Genomic DNA, 14,887 nt, shown 5'->3' on the forward strand with positions numbered 1-14,887 from the left:
CCAGAAAAGGTCCAGTCTCGTTACCCAATGCAATATCTAGGCCACAAAGTTTTAGCCTCCACGGCTGCCCCACTTCTACCTATGCTCACGCTTCCCCAGCCGACCACCTTGGTCCAATTACAACAATGTCTGGGGGTCATTAACTGGGCCCGCGCATACCTCGCTTTAACTACACCCATGTTATCACCTTTATTCCAAGCGTTAGTGGGTTTGACAAATCCAGCTGACAAGGTGTACCTTACAGAACAACAATTGCATGCCCTACAACAGGTTAATGCCGCCCTTACGACCCAATGGGTGGACCGTGCGCTCACTGACAAACCACCCTCTCTTGCCATTCTTTCAACACATCAATTACTGACTGCCATCATTGTCCAAACGTCTGATAAAAAACATCTACATATTTTAGAATGGCTACACTTGCCACACACACCTAAGACATCCATCATCACCAGAGCAGCACAAATGGCCTCTCTTGTTGAGAAAGGCCGGAAGAGGATTAGAGCCCTCATGGGACTGGATGTTTCCACCCTGTACATTCCCCTTAAGGTTACTCAATGGGAACCCCTCCTACAAAACTCCACTGCATTGCAGGATGCCTTGGAGGACTGGTGTGGCCAGGTGTCATGCCATCTTCCCCCTGATCCTCGATTGCAACTGTTGCGAACAGTACCCTTCACACTAACCTCGCCGTTCGTTCAGCAGCCACTCAAGGAAGCCCTCACTGTTTTTACAGACGGCTCCAAAACCATAGGGGCTTGCATATGGCAAAATAATCGCAAATGGCAAAAACGCCTAACAGCCCCACAAGCATCCGCCCAACAGGCTGAGTTAGCCGCTTTTCTGTTAGCCTTGTCTCTTTTCCCAGAACAGCCTTTGAATGTTATATTAGATAGTATGTATGTCACTCAAATGGCTGTGGCCATGTTTGATGCATATATTTCCCCTGTTACCCCCCCCTCTCTCATGACGCTTTTTTTGCAGCTTCAAACTCTCCTGAAGGACAGAACATCCCCTTTGTTTGTAGCGCATATTAGAAGCCACCAACAGCTACCCGGTTTCCTGTCCGAAGGCAACCACATGGCAGATGAGGCTTGCAAAATTATGGCCTCTTCCCCTCTTCCTCCGCAGCTTTTAGCAGGGGACAGCCATGCTTATTTCCACCAAAATAAAAAGGCCTTGGTGCGCCAATTTGGCATTACATATCAAGAAGCTACCGCCATTCTTCAACAATGTCCAACCTGCAGTTTGCAGGCAAAGTGCATCCCTGAGGGAGTTAATCCCAGGGGTGTCCAAGCTTGTGACACATGGCAGATGGATGTCACTCATTATCCCTCTTTTGCACCTTGGAAGTATATCCATGTATCTGTGGATACTTATTCGGGATTCATCCTGGCAGCTTTGCAAAGAGGAGAAGCCACGAAAAACGTAATCAATCATTGTATTCGCACTTTCGTCACATCGGGATGTCCCAAAACTTTGAAAACTGACAATGGCCCTGCTTACGTCAGCACTCCCTTTGCTGAGTTTTGCCGTAAGTGGTCCATTACCCACAGATTCGGTATACCATTCAACAGCCAAGGTCAGGCTATTGTGGAAAGGGCTAACCAGACCCTAAAGAATGCCCTTGATCGGCAAACGGGGAAAAAGGCCTTAGGCCCCCCGAGCCTCCCGATGTTACAAAATCTCCTTAATCTCACCTTGTTTACCTTAAATTTCCTTAATCTTACCGGTACCCCCCCTGCTACGGCCGCATCTCGACACTTCTCTAAGCCAGTAGTTCCCTCTTCCCGTCCCCTTGTTTATTTTAGGCAACTGCCCAGCCCTGAGTGGAAAGGCCCTGCGCAACTCGTCACCTGGGGAAAAGGCTACGCTGCTGTGCAACTTCCTGATCGAGTGCTCTGGGTTCCTGCTCGCTGTATCCGGCCATATCATGGGCAGCCTCCTGACAAGCACCTCCTTGATCCTCCTTCTCTGTTATCTCTCTTCCATCTCTGCTCCCCTCACAACGAACCCTAAAACAACCTCTCTCATTCGAACCCATCGTTTACGCTACCCTGCCACCATCGGCCGCAGCTCAGCATCCAACGCCATGGAATGTCTTCAACGCTCTCCCATCAAAAGAAAAGGCACCTTCTGGCGCTGGTTCCGCAACAACACCCTTCTCCAAGATGGCGATTCCTATTCCATCACTTATCACTTTCGCCAAACTACCCTTGCTATCACCAACGTACAGTTGACCGATCTAGGACAATATCACTGTGAAATAACAAAATTAATTAAGGGGTTCGCCACCTCATCTCGCCTTACGCTCACCTTGTTTCAACTCTCCCTTCCTGAGCCCGCCCGTTGGCAGGGACGACGCCTGCTGGCCTCCGACGCCCAGGAATCGCATCGCCCTTACAGTATCACCTGGACAATCCGCGATGCCTTGGGTCAGGCCCTAAATACCTCCTCCTGTTATAGCCCAATTATATCTTGTTTTCCTAACCTATATTTTGACTTTGCAGAAATGCTTCTAGGAGTGACAGCCTACAGGAGGCTGGACGGCACCCCAGAGCCCAGCCACTCCGCCATTAAAAGCTATCCCCTGTACGTGTGCCCAGGACATGACACCAGCCCTGATCACGTGCACGACTGCGGAGGCTTAGCAGATTACTTTTGCAAATCTTGGTCCTGCGTTTCCACCGGCTACATCGACTGGACCCCTCCATATAAGACTGATTACATCACTCTCACTCGGTTGAGAAAGGACATTAGGTGCACCGCAACCAGAAAGAATGCGGCAGGACAGGGGGGTTGGAATAGATGTAATCCGGTTATTGTACAATTCACTGCTGCAGGAAAAGCTCAGAGGAATGCCTGGGACTCAGGTGTAAAATGGGGAGGTCGTGTGTATGGCACATGGCCCGGGTTTCATTATGGCAACATATTCTACATTCAACGACAGGTCACTCTCCCTCAGTCCCCACCTGTTGGGCCCAATGCCGACGACATTCACTCCACCTTTCTTAAACCCCTCAACAAACAAAAAAAACCCCTTGTCTCTCTTCTTAACTCCTCCTTTTCCCTTGTTCACACCGCTTCTAACACATCTCGATGTTGGCTTTGTTTGTCTTCCTCTCCACCATTCTATGAAGCAGTCGGTTCTCCTGACCCTATCCGAAACTCTACCTCAGCCTCCTCCTGCCGCTGGCAAAACACCACGTTGACTATCACCTCTATAATAGGGCAGGGCTGCTGCCTTGGCCGTGTTCCTGCTAACTATACTCAATATTGCCTTAATTCTTCTCATGATCACTGTGCCCTCTATCTTCCAAAAAATCGCTTGAACATCAACGGTTACACCGGCCATGGTGGCTACGGTGTACTCTACACTACCTCTGATAATATCTTTGCCCGATTGACAGGGCAATACTTTATCCCTGGGAACAACTCTGTTTGGGCATGTTCTTCTGGCCTCACCGCATGTGTATATGGTGATACTTTGTTACGAACTAACGCCTTTTGTATTCAGGTGCTCCTACTCCCCAAAATCTCCATCTATTCCCCTGACGAACTTATCTCCATCCTAGAGCCCCCTCATTACCCCCTCAAAGCTAAGCGCGAAGTAGTGACTGCTGTAACTTTATCAGTCCTACTGGGCTTAGGTGCGGCCGGAGCCGCCACCGGTGTGTCAGCCCTTGTTGTCAATGATCAGAACCTGCGTCACCTTAGTGCTACCATTGACGCTGACCTTCGCGCCATCGAACAATCTATTGTGGCGCTACAAGATTCCCTTACCTCTCTATCCGAAGTGGTTTTGCAAAATCGTAGGGGTCTCGACCTTCTGTTCCTCAGACAAGGGGGACTGTGTGTTGCTCTAAAGGAAGACTGCTGTTTTTATGCCGACAACTCAGGAGTAGTATTGGACTCTATGAAAGAGCTAGATTCCCGTTTAAAAGCAAGGGAATCGGAGCGCCAACAATCCATGTCATGGTATCAAAATATGTTTAGCATTTCTCCGTGGCTAACCACACTGCTGTCCACTCTGTTGGGGCCCCTCCTTTTACTGATTCTCGTATGCACCATAGGCCCCTGTGTGCTGGGTCGCGTTCTCCGCTTCTTAAAGCAGAGACTTCATACATTGGACTCAGAGGTATCCGAGACAAAGCTTGCTGTTCAACACCTGGTCACTGCTGTAGGTATGGAGAAAGCACCACTCTTGGGATGGTCCTCTGATAGTGAATCGGAAATGGACAAGGACCCCCAGTCACACTACCCCCCGGAAGAGGACGCTGGGATGGGTCTCCTTGGACTGAAGAGTCCCTGGCTCCCCGACTCAGACCCTCTGAGGGGAGGACAAATTAAATAAAAAAGGTAGAAATGTGACGAACCTGACTCCATTACTGCACAGCTAGATTGCACGTCTCTCACGTAGCCTCAGAATGCTGTATATTCCCTTATAAGGGCATGACTTGTATTTCCCTATTCTCTTTGTACTCACTCCCCCGCCCTGATAGAACTGCTGAATAAAAGGAGGTGGGGGCGTGGCACGCAGGAGGCAGTACCAGCATCCTCCTGAGATGTAGCGTCTCTCACCACAAAAGAATCCTGTACCTACCGTTGTTTTTTCGACCTCACCCTTGCGAGGGAATCGTTAGCTCATTCCCCCCCCAGGGAATCCCATAGACCGAAGGGCGAAGGACTGGTCGCGCGACGCGACAAACACCTTTGTGTGAAGAAAGCAGGGTGTTGTGACAACATCAGGATTTCCTTTTCTTAGAAGAGAGACAAAACTTCTCATGGAGCCAACCAATGATGGAGCACCATCAGTACAGATGCCAACACAGTTCCTCCAAGAAAGACTTTTTGTTTCCAGATACGAAAACAAAATGTTAAATACATCTTGGCCTTTGCATGTTTAATGTAGTTCTTCGCAGCAGAAAGTTTCCTTGAATTTCACCATCACTTACAAATCTTACAAATGCCGTAACATGACATTTATTGGTGAAATCTGTTGACTCATCAACTTGGATAGAAAAGCTGTTGTGCTTCAGTTTATCACATAAAACCTCTTCAGCATCATGTGACATGTAATCAGTATGCTGACGTATTGTACTTTTTGACAGTGGAGCCTTTTCAATTTCTTGTACATTTTTCCCACTATTATTTTACACGCTGGCATGATTACCTCCTCACCCAAAGCGTGACTCTTCCTTTGCTGTGTAATAACTAATAATATGCCACCCAGAGTCACTTTTTGTGAGTTGGGCAGTCATACAAATGTGAAAATTAAATTAAATTAAATTAAATGTTCTGTTACTAAGTAATTCTTCTGGGGGGAGATGGGCGGTGGCAAAATTTGAAAAATAATAAATAAATAAACTTGCTTCTTGGGCTTTTTTACTGACTGCCATTTTTTTGTTATAAATTTTATTAAGTTTGAAGAGAAAGATAAAAACTACAAAAAAACTAAAAAAACTACAAAAAAGAGAAGAAAAACTAAAGGTGTGAAAACACAATATATATATTTTTTCCAACATTATAAAAAGATGTGACTTCTGACTTTTAACAGCAAGGATATACAAAAATTTTCCATAATCAATCTCTAACTCTATATTAAACCAAAATCACATTATTTCTATAAATCATTCCCTTTTAGCATATTATAAAAATTACTAAGTACAGTTATCCCTCCTCTTATATTAAAATAAAGAAAAAAGAATTCATATAAACCTCCTAAACAACTCTCCACTGCAAAACAACACTTATTTAATTATTCCTTTCCTACTACTATTCTGTATATTTCTGTCTACTATAATAAAAATCAAACTAAAAAGCACATAAATTGTCTGCCATTATACTAAATAATACAACAGTTTTAATACTCTTAATCTTAATAAACCCCAAAAAAGCAATTTGAAACAATGACCTTAAATCAAATTCTTAAAACCATCCAAATAAACATTTTAATACACTAATAATCTTAATCCATATCCTTAAAAACAAATAACATAAGTCAAACCCTAAAAGCAATCCAGATAAACATTATTTAACCCTTATCCCACTTCAAAATAAACCAGAGCATTTACATATCCCCACGATGTGCACAGAACGTTTTTCTTAGAAAAATTGAACAGCCCATCTGCCCCCCTCAAAAATTCCAACTTCTCTTCAGAAAACCTCCCATTCATAATGACCCCTTCTTTTTCCTGACGTTCCACCAGAAAGTCAATTTCACTTATTGCTTGTACATCTCTCTCTCCCTTAAATTTCTCCAACTCCACTATCAGACCTTCATCCAGCATCTCAACAGAAATCCCAATCTCACTTTTAGAAGAAACATTTCAATCACTGTTGAACTCCTCAGTTTCGTCCACTACATCCCCAACCAGATGACAAATTTTAGACTTTATACTTTCCACGATGTCCTGAATGTCTTGTATAAAAACTTGATAGGAGTCAGAAAAGATGTTTAAAATCTTGATGGAAGTCAGAAAAAAATCTGTTTAAAATCCTCCATGTCTCAAGCAATAGATTATAGCGCCCCCAGGAGCTTAACCAGTGAAAGTCAAAGATATGGAAAAATTTCAAAGTATGTTTACACAAAGTGAAAGTGAGATAGGCAGACAATTCCCAATGGAAAGTAGAAACAGAAAGCTGAAGGTTTAAATCAGCCAATTCAACATGCAGGAAAATGCTAATTTAATACAAAAATAATAACAGAAAGACAATTGTTTACTCTCAATCGTCCTTTATATTTGGAAGGAAAACAAATTCCAAAACTTAAAAAAGAATTTTTTAAAAAGTAATCCCAAAAATAACGATAAGCACCAAGACAGCCATCTTCTCCTTGCTGTAGAAAGCCTCTCTTAGCGTATGCATACTTAAAAATATATATATAAATTGGGTGATTTAGAAATGGGGTGGCCAGTCTTAGTGTCCCTTTAAGGCTACAGTGCAGCTTGGAAAATGATGACGTCCCAGCCTCCTAGCTTAAGCTCTTACCAGTCGAATGCGAAATGCTATTTGCAATCTTCTGGATACAAGCAGCCGTCCAGAAGACAGATGGGGTGATTCCAGGTACTTTCCTTTATCCAGGGAACATTCCTGGGTTTCAGGAAAACCTGCCTGAGCCCCCCCAAAATTGCCATGTTGTCAGTTCCACCCGCTAAGCCCACAGGCACAGCTGCTCAGTCCATGTCCCCACCGGAAGTCAATGACTGCCATTTTATTAACAAAAGCTTTACTCCGTTTAGTGATTCCAATAGCCATTTAAAACAATCAGAACTCTTACTTGTCATATGGCTGTGGTTTGTAAAGTGTCTTTTTAATTTTGCTGGAGCCATTGCTGCAATTGTAAGTCGTTTGCCACAGATGAGGCACAACAGAATAGGGCAACTTGGATCATCAGTCCATGTAAAACCCACTGATAAATAGCTTTCATTGTAAAGATGGACTATTTTGGAGTCCATCGATGCAGAGAAGATTTAAATTCTTCATTATCATTATCATCATTAAACTTATCAGTATTGTCCATTCTAGAATCCTCCTCTTCTCTCACACACCTCCTCTTCAAAAATTGGCACACTGGACTGTCAGACATGACTGAATAAATGTGCATGAAATTTACTTAAACTAACAGGATAAAATAACTACAGGAAAACCACAGGGAAAAGACGTGGGGTGGTTGGGAGACTGACGTCACAGACTAAGTTCAACAAGTCCATTAATGTCTTGAAAAATGTACCTTTCCCTCCCCTTCCTTCAATATATCCCTCCCTTCCTGCAATAAAGCGTTCACTTGTTATCAATAGTCTCCCCTATCTCGTGTCAAAAATTAAGAATGGATTCAACCAAATAAGCACAGTCCTACAGCAGACTAAGATCGCTCAGAAAGAATTGTAACTAGATTTTTGTTCAATCTCTGCTCATCACTGTGAGAGAATGTTGCCTGAATTTGAAATAATTTTTTAAATAGATCATGATCTCCCAGGGAACCCCAGTGACCTCTCGCGGAACTCTAGAGTTCCCAGGAACCCTGGCTGAGAAACCCTGTTCTAGAAAATAAAGTTAATGAAATATGAATGAAAAACTTGTATATATGCCTACAGCTATAAATGACTTGCAGCATGATTTAGCAAAGGCTCGTACTTTTAAAAGACTTAACTTCAACAAAATTGCTCCTTAATTTCTATCAACAGGAGTGTACATTAGTAGAAAATGCCATCCTCATTAAGCTACTTTTTAAGAATTGTAGTTCTTTAGAAACACCACTTCAATTAAAACAGCAAAGATTGATTCATAATGAGAAATATAATCTATTGATAAAATTTACCTGTGGACATAATGTAGTTGATGTACAGAATCAATTGCTACCACCATTTCAGCTAAATAAAAGCGAGCCATTTCTTCAGGTAACCGGTCCTCAAACTTACTGAGCAAGGTAAGCAGATCTCCACCAACATAGTAATCCATAACAAGGTACTAGGAATACAGAAAACAATTTTGATAGAAATGCAAATGTGCAGTAAGTATAACAAATTGGATAGGACCTAGAGCTGCTTCTTCAGAATGACTTTTTAATCCGTTCAATTGTGTCCAATTCTGAGAGACTGCCTGGACAAGTCTCTGAAGTCTGTGGAGTCCTTGGTGCTCTCTGAGCTTGGTTGTTTTCTCACAGACATTTCATTGCTCGACTGTTACCTAGTTAGGCAATGAAATGTCTGCGAGAAAACAAACAAGCTCAAAGAGCACCAAGGACTCCACAATTCAACCCTGAACTACAGATATTCCCTTTGATTGGACTCTGCAGTTTTCTTGGCAAGGTTTTTCAGAAGTAGTTTGCCATGGCCTCCTTTCTAGGACTGACGGAAAGCAATTGGCCCAAGGTCACTCAGCTAGCTTTGTGCCTAAGGTGGGACTAGAACTCACGGTCTCCTGGTTTCTAGCCTGGTGCCTTAACCACTAGACCAAACTGGATCTCTATAGAATGATTAGGGCTGGGTAAATCTTCTGGAAGTGGTTGCTTTGTATATACTCCTGTTCATTATATAACACTTCTTTCAAAGGCTTTGTACAGCCCTAATAATTTTTTTCTACAGAAAGAGTATATTGGAAGTGCAATAATGCTGGAGCAAAACACTACAGAAGTGCCCTGCTATAAAAAACATAATCTTTGGTGGCTTACTCTTCCCCCATGTCTATCCCTCATCTGCTGCAAAATACAAAAGTAAAGCACAGCAATATCTAATAGCTTGAATTGGTAAAACCTGAGTGAGGCATGAAATGTCATGCTCCTCTTCAAAACTATACAAAAAAGGCAACTCTAAAAGCATATAGCTAATTTACAAAAAATCCATTCCCATTACAGTTCTTGGGATCATGCGTAACTAAGATCTGATGTATTTTGACTATACTGATTTTTTAAAAAAGGGATTAAGATGGCCAGATATTCAAAACTGTAATTACATTCATACATAATATTCAACCATAACTCTTTAAAAAGCAGTCCGGCCACATTAGTGCCTCACAAGTGGCTAACTTCTTGTGCTATGAGAAGCTGGCAAATTATGGCTTTTAAATCACCATTTATTCAGAATTAAAGCATCCTGCCAGAAGTAATATCATGTGTTTGGATAACTCATTTCTAAATTGTCAAATCTTGTACAGATAATACAGAAGTTACACCTCTTTGTCCATTCATAGGAACAACTAACTAACAACTAAATACTTACCGCTTAACTATTTTAGTTATCAGTGAAAAGTAAACAGGTAAATTGAAAACAGACATTATATTCAAAGGTTGTATTTAAATATTACTCACTAAATAATTTTCATCCTGGAAGGCATAGTGCAATGTTGTAATCCACTGGTTATCTCCATTCACCAAAACATCCCTCTCTTCTCGAAAACAAGCTGTCTAAAAGATAGACAAATAATAATAATAATAAGTAATATGTAGTCATTTATAATTTTATTTACTTAAACAATAATACTGAAGATTTAGGAAACAATAAGATTGTTATTTATAAAATTAATTTTTCATTACAATTATGATAACCCAACGTAGAGAAGATCTAAAATATGGTTAAAGTAATAACATTACTTTTAAAATCATAAAACTATAACATTAGTTCTTATAAAGCTACAACCGCATATTCAAAAAAAGAACAGCAAGAATTATGAAACACAGCTACATAGTTTCAGTTAAAAGTCTAGTTGAATAATTGCTCAGTAATGTCTCAAGTCAGGGTACTAATATCAAAAACACCCTGTCTTGGGTTGCCACATCGTAAATTCTGCATAAATAGTAAATGTAGCACAATCAGAACAGCATTCTTCCTACATCTTAATCACTACCTATGATATAGGAAAAAAGACAATTATTAGGATACTGCATCATTCTATTCTGAATTTATCAACAGTTGGGTTCATTGAATGACTTGTTGTCATGAGTACTGATGGCGAGCAGGAGGGGGCCCCTATCCAGGGGGGAAAACGCATGTGTAGTACTGAGGAATTAAGCAGCCATTCAAAGAGACACAGATCAGACCCGCCTTAACTTTTGGGGTTTATCTGTCTGGGTTTTTCCCACACTTCTTCAGTTTGTTAGGATTCCGTTTAATGTAGCAGTAATAAACACTAGAGACCTACTCCTCGTCTCAGCGTGATTTCTGACTGTTAGGACACTTGTACTGTACTGCTATAATAGAATTAATATTGGTTACAATCAGAACCACCATGTAAGAATCCCACCAGAACTAAACCTAACACAAAGAAGAAATGTAACAGGCTTTTTTCCTGATTAAAAATTAAATCAATTTAGGCAGAAGTATTTTTTTGTGAGTCAAACACCTCCTTTAATCATGGGGCCGGTTCTGTCTTGTTTTAAACCACTACAAGGGGCAAAGGTCAAGTAAGCAAGTGATGGTCATCTTCCCACAGTACAGTTTGCTTCGGCAACATCAAAAAAGAAGGTGGGAATAGAGCAAATATGATTTTATTTCTTGTCCAAAAACTGACATTGCCAACCATCCATTGGGTGCTGTGCAGATGATTCTAATCCAATAGCTTGAGCCAAATGGGCAAAAATGGATGCTCATATGTGGTGTACAAAAATCTTTAGGGCAAGCGATTCTAAAAACAGAAGAAATTTATTACTGGAAACTTGATCTGCCTGTTGCCCTGTGATCAAACAACTGTTTGAATGCTTATAAGCTGAATAATCACGTTTTTTAGATCTCTAATTCTATACATACATACATACATACATACATACATACATACATACATCTCTTCAGCAAAGGATTGTTACCTTGTCATGGTGCTGGAGCTTGAGCACCTCAATGATGACATGAGCTAAACCGTGAAGGGCCACCCAAGACAGGAAGGTCATGACAGAGAGGTCAGACTAAATGCGATCCCTGGGGAAGGTAATGGCAACCCACCCCAGTATTCTTGCCGTGAAAACTAAATGGATCAGTACAACCAGAGATATGTCGGTATACCATCGGAAGATTAGACCCCCAGGTCGGAAGATGGTCAAAATGCTACTGGGGAGGAACAGAGGATGAGTTCAACTAGCCCCAGACGTGATGACGCAGCTAGCTCAAAGCCGAAAGGACGGCTAGCAGCCGACGGTGCTGGTGGTGAATGGTGAATCCGATGTTCTAAGGATCAACAGACCATTGGAACCTGGAATGTAAGATCTATGAGCCAGGGCAAATTGGATGTGGTTATTGGTGAGATGTCAAGATTAAAGATAGACATTTTGGGCATCAGTGAACTGAAATGGACTGGAATGGGCCACTTCACATCAAATGACCACCAGATCTACTACTGTGGACAAGAGGACCACAGAAGAAATGGAGTAGCCTTCATAATTAATAGTAAAGTGGCTAAAGCAGTGCTTGGATACAATCCAAAAAACGACAGAATGATCTCAATTCGAATTCAGGGCAAGCCATCTAACATCACAGTGATCCAAATATACGCCCCAACCACAAATGCTGAAGAAGCTGAAGTAGAGCAGTTCTATGAGGATCTGCAGCACCTACTGGACAACACGCCTAAAAGAGATGTTATTTTCATCACAGGAGACTGGAATGCTAAGGTGGGCAGTCAGATGACACCTGGAATTACAGGTAAGTATGGCCTGGGAGAACAAAACGAAGCAGGACATAGGCTGATAGAATTTTGCCAAGACAATTCACTCTGCATAACAAACACTCTCTTCCAACAACCTAAGAGACGGCTTTATACATGGACTTCACCAGATGGACAACACTGAAATCAGATTGACCACATCCTTTGCAGCCAAAGGTGGCGGACATCTGTACAGTCGGTAAAAACAAGACCTGGAGCTGACTGTAGTTCAGATCACGAACTTCTTCTTGCACAATTTAGGATCAGACTAAGGAGATTAGGGAAGACCCACAGATCAGCTAGATATGAGCTCACTAATATTCCTAAGGAATATGCAGTGGAGGTGAAGAATAGATATAAGGGACTGGACTTAGTAGATAGGGTCCCGGAAGAACTATGGACAGAAGTTTGCAGCATTGTTCAGGAGGCAGCAACAAAATACATCCCAAAGAAAGAGAAAACCAAGAAGGCAAAATGGCTGTCTGCTGAGACACTAGAAGTAGCCCAAGAAAGAAGGAAAGCAAAAGGCAACAGTGATAGGGGGAGATATGCCCAATTAAATGCAAAATCCCAGAGGTTAGCCAGAAGAGATAAGGAATTATTTTTAAACAAGCAATGCGTGGAAGTGGAAGAAGACAATAGAATAGGAAGGACAAGAGACCACTTCCAGAAAATTAGAAACATTGGAGGTAAATTCCAGGCCAAAATGGGTATGATCAAAAACAAAGATGGCAAGGACCTAACAGAAGAAGAAGAGATCAAGAAGAGGTGGCAAGAATATACAGAAGACCTGTATAGGAAGGATAACAATATCGGGGATAGCTTTGACGGTGTGGTCAGTGAGCTAGAGCCAGACATCCTGAAGAGTGAGGTTGAATGGGCCTTAAGAAGCATTGCTAATAACAAGGCAGCAGGAAGCGACTAAACTAATAAACAACAAAATTCTATACAAACAAATTGTAGAGCAAATAAAATATTTATTCTAAAAAGTAGAGATCAAAACTTGATAGAGGATCATAAACCTGTTTTTACAAGATGATTAATACAGAACATTCAAACAGAAGTAAATTATGAAAAGAGAGCCAGTTTGGGGTAGTAATTAAGGTGCTGGCCTAGAAAGCAGGAGACTGAGAGTTTTAGTCTCGCCTTAGGCATGAAAGCTGGCTGGGTGAATTGGCCAGTCACTCTTTCTCAGCCCTATCCACCTCACAGGGTGGTTGTTGTGGGGAAAATAGGAGGCAGAAGTATTACATATGTTCGCCACCTTGAGTTACTTATCAAATAATAAAGGCTGGATAAAAAAAAATCTAAAAAAAAAAGACAACATGCTGTAATATTAAGTACTCTCTTGAGATATGTTGCATTTAACAATAAACTGTTTTTCATCAAGCTTGTCAAATTCTAATTCAAAGAGGAAAAAAAAATCACAAACTTTATAGCTACTTGACCATTCCTTGAGTCTTACCTCGGCTCTTTTCAGCATCTCCCATTTATTTAATATTTTCATGGCAAACACTTTATCTGCATTTTTTAATTTCACAACAGCAACCTGTAAAAATAAAATTAAATTTTTCAAAATGTGGCCATCAAAAAAATTCACAATGTCTCAGAATGCCATTACAGATGCATTTATAATCTCAAAATTTATTTTAGTTATGAAGAAATATAGATGTTTAGAATTCAGCAGGGTGCAATACCTGTGTTTCACCAGAACAGAATATATTAGGATTTTAAAAATTCTTCCTATACAGTGGTGCTTAAAAGTTTGTGAACTCTTTTGAATTTTCAATATTTCTGCATAAATATGACCTAAATTTTGATTTATTCTTCACACAAGTCCTAAAACTAGATGAAGATAACCCAATTAAACAAATGATTAACCCAAATAAACAAATGGTTTGGGCCTGTTTTGCTGCCTCTGGAACAGGACAACTTGTCATCATTGACAGAACTATGAATTCTGAATTGTACCAGCAAATTCTACAGGAAAATGTCAGAGTATCTCTCTGTGAACTAAAGCTCATGGGAAAGTAGGTCATGTAAGCAAGACGATGACTCAAATCACACAAGTCCTATGACCCCAAAATGGTTAAAGCAGAAGAAAATGTTTTGGAATGGCCAAGTCTGAGTCCTGAACTTAATCCTACAGAAATGTTGTAGAAGGACCAGAATCAAGTAGTTCATGCAAAGAAGTGCACCAATATCCCTGAGTAGAAGCTATTCTCTAAGGAGATATGGGCCAAAATTCCTCCAAGCCAACGTGCAGGACCGATCAACAGTTATTGGAAATGTTTAGTTGCAGTTACTGTTGCCCAAGGGGGACACACCAGTTACTGAAAGCAAAGGTTCACATCCTTTTGCCACACACAAATATGTAGCCTTGGATCATTTTCTTCAATAAGGATTTCTTGGGATCATGTATCACTAAGAACAAGTATAATGTTTTTGACTCATTTGTTTAATTCGGTTCTCTTTATCTAGTTTTAAGACCTGTGTGGAGAACAGATCACACCAACTGACATAATAGACTTGATATTAACATGAAGTGTGGGATTATCTTTGTTTTAAAAAGCCTTCTGTATCATGTTGAGATGCTAAAACATCTGAAAACTGATGATAAACCTGATTCCCATTTATTCCATGAAACAAGTTTGGTTCCTTAAAATGGGGAAACATTTTAAACATTATTTCTTTTCATCTGCACTATGAAGCAATCATTATCTCACTCTACATAAATCTAAGGACCTGGTTTTGGCAA

At 41.0% G+C, this 14,887-nt stretch overlaps 1 protein-coding gene across 4 annotated transcripts in view; it reads right to left on the reverse strand.

The window, feature by feature from the left end:
- CDC42BPA (CDC42 binding protein kinase alpha) overlaps positions 1–14,887 on the reverse strand; it is a 235,779-nt gene that overhangs the window by 145,990 nt on the left and 74,902 nt on the right. For all 4 annotated transcript variants that reach the window (XM_063304306.1, XM_063304323.1, XM_063304317.1 and 1 more), the window contains exons 3-5: positions 13,595–13,678; positions 9,809–9,904; positions 8,321–8,469 (exon numbers count right to left, since the gene is read on the reverse strand). In XM_063304306.1, the coding sequence (XP_063160376.1) occupies positions 8,321–8,469; positions 9,809–9,904; positions 13,595–13,678 (329 nt within the window). The remainder of the gene's footprint in view (positions 1–8,320; positions 8,470–9,808; positions 9,905–13,594; positions 13,679–14,887) is intronic.

The sequence above is a fragment of the Candoia aspera genome, chromosome 1, assembly GCF_035149785.1.
Source record: "Candoia aspera isolate rCanAsp1 chromosome 1, rCanAsp1.hap2, whole genome shotgun sequence".
NCBI lineage: Eukaryota > Metazoa > Chordata > Lepidosauria > Squamata > Boidae > Candoia > Candoia aspera.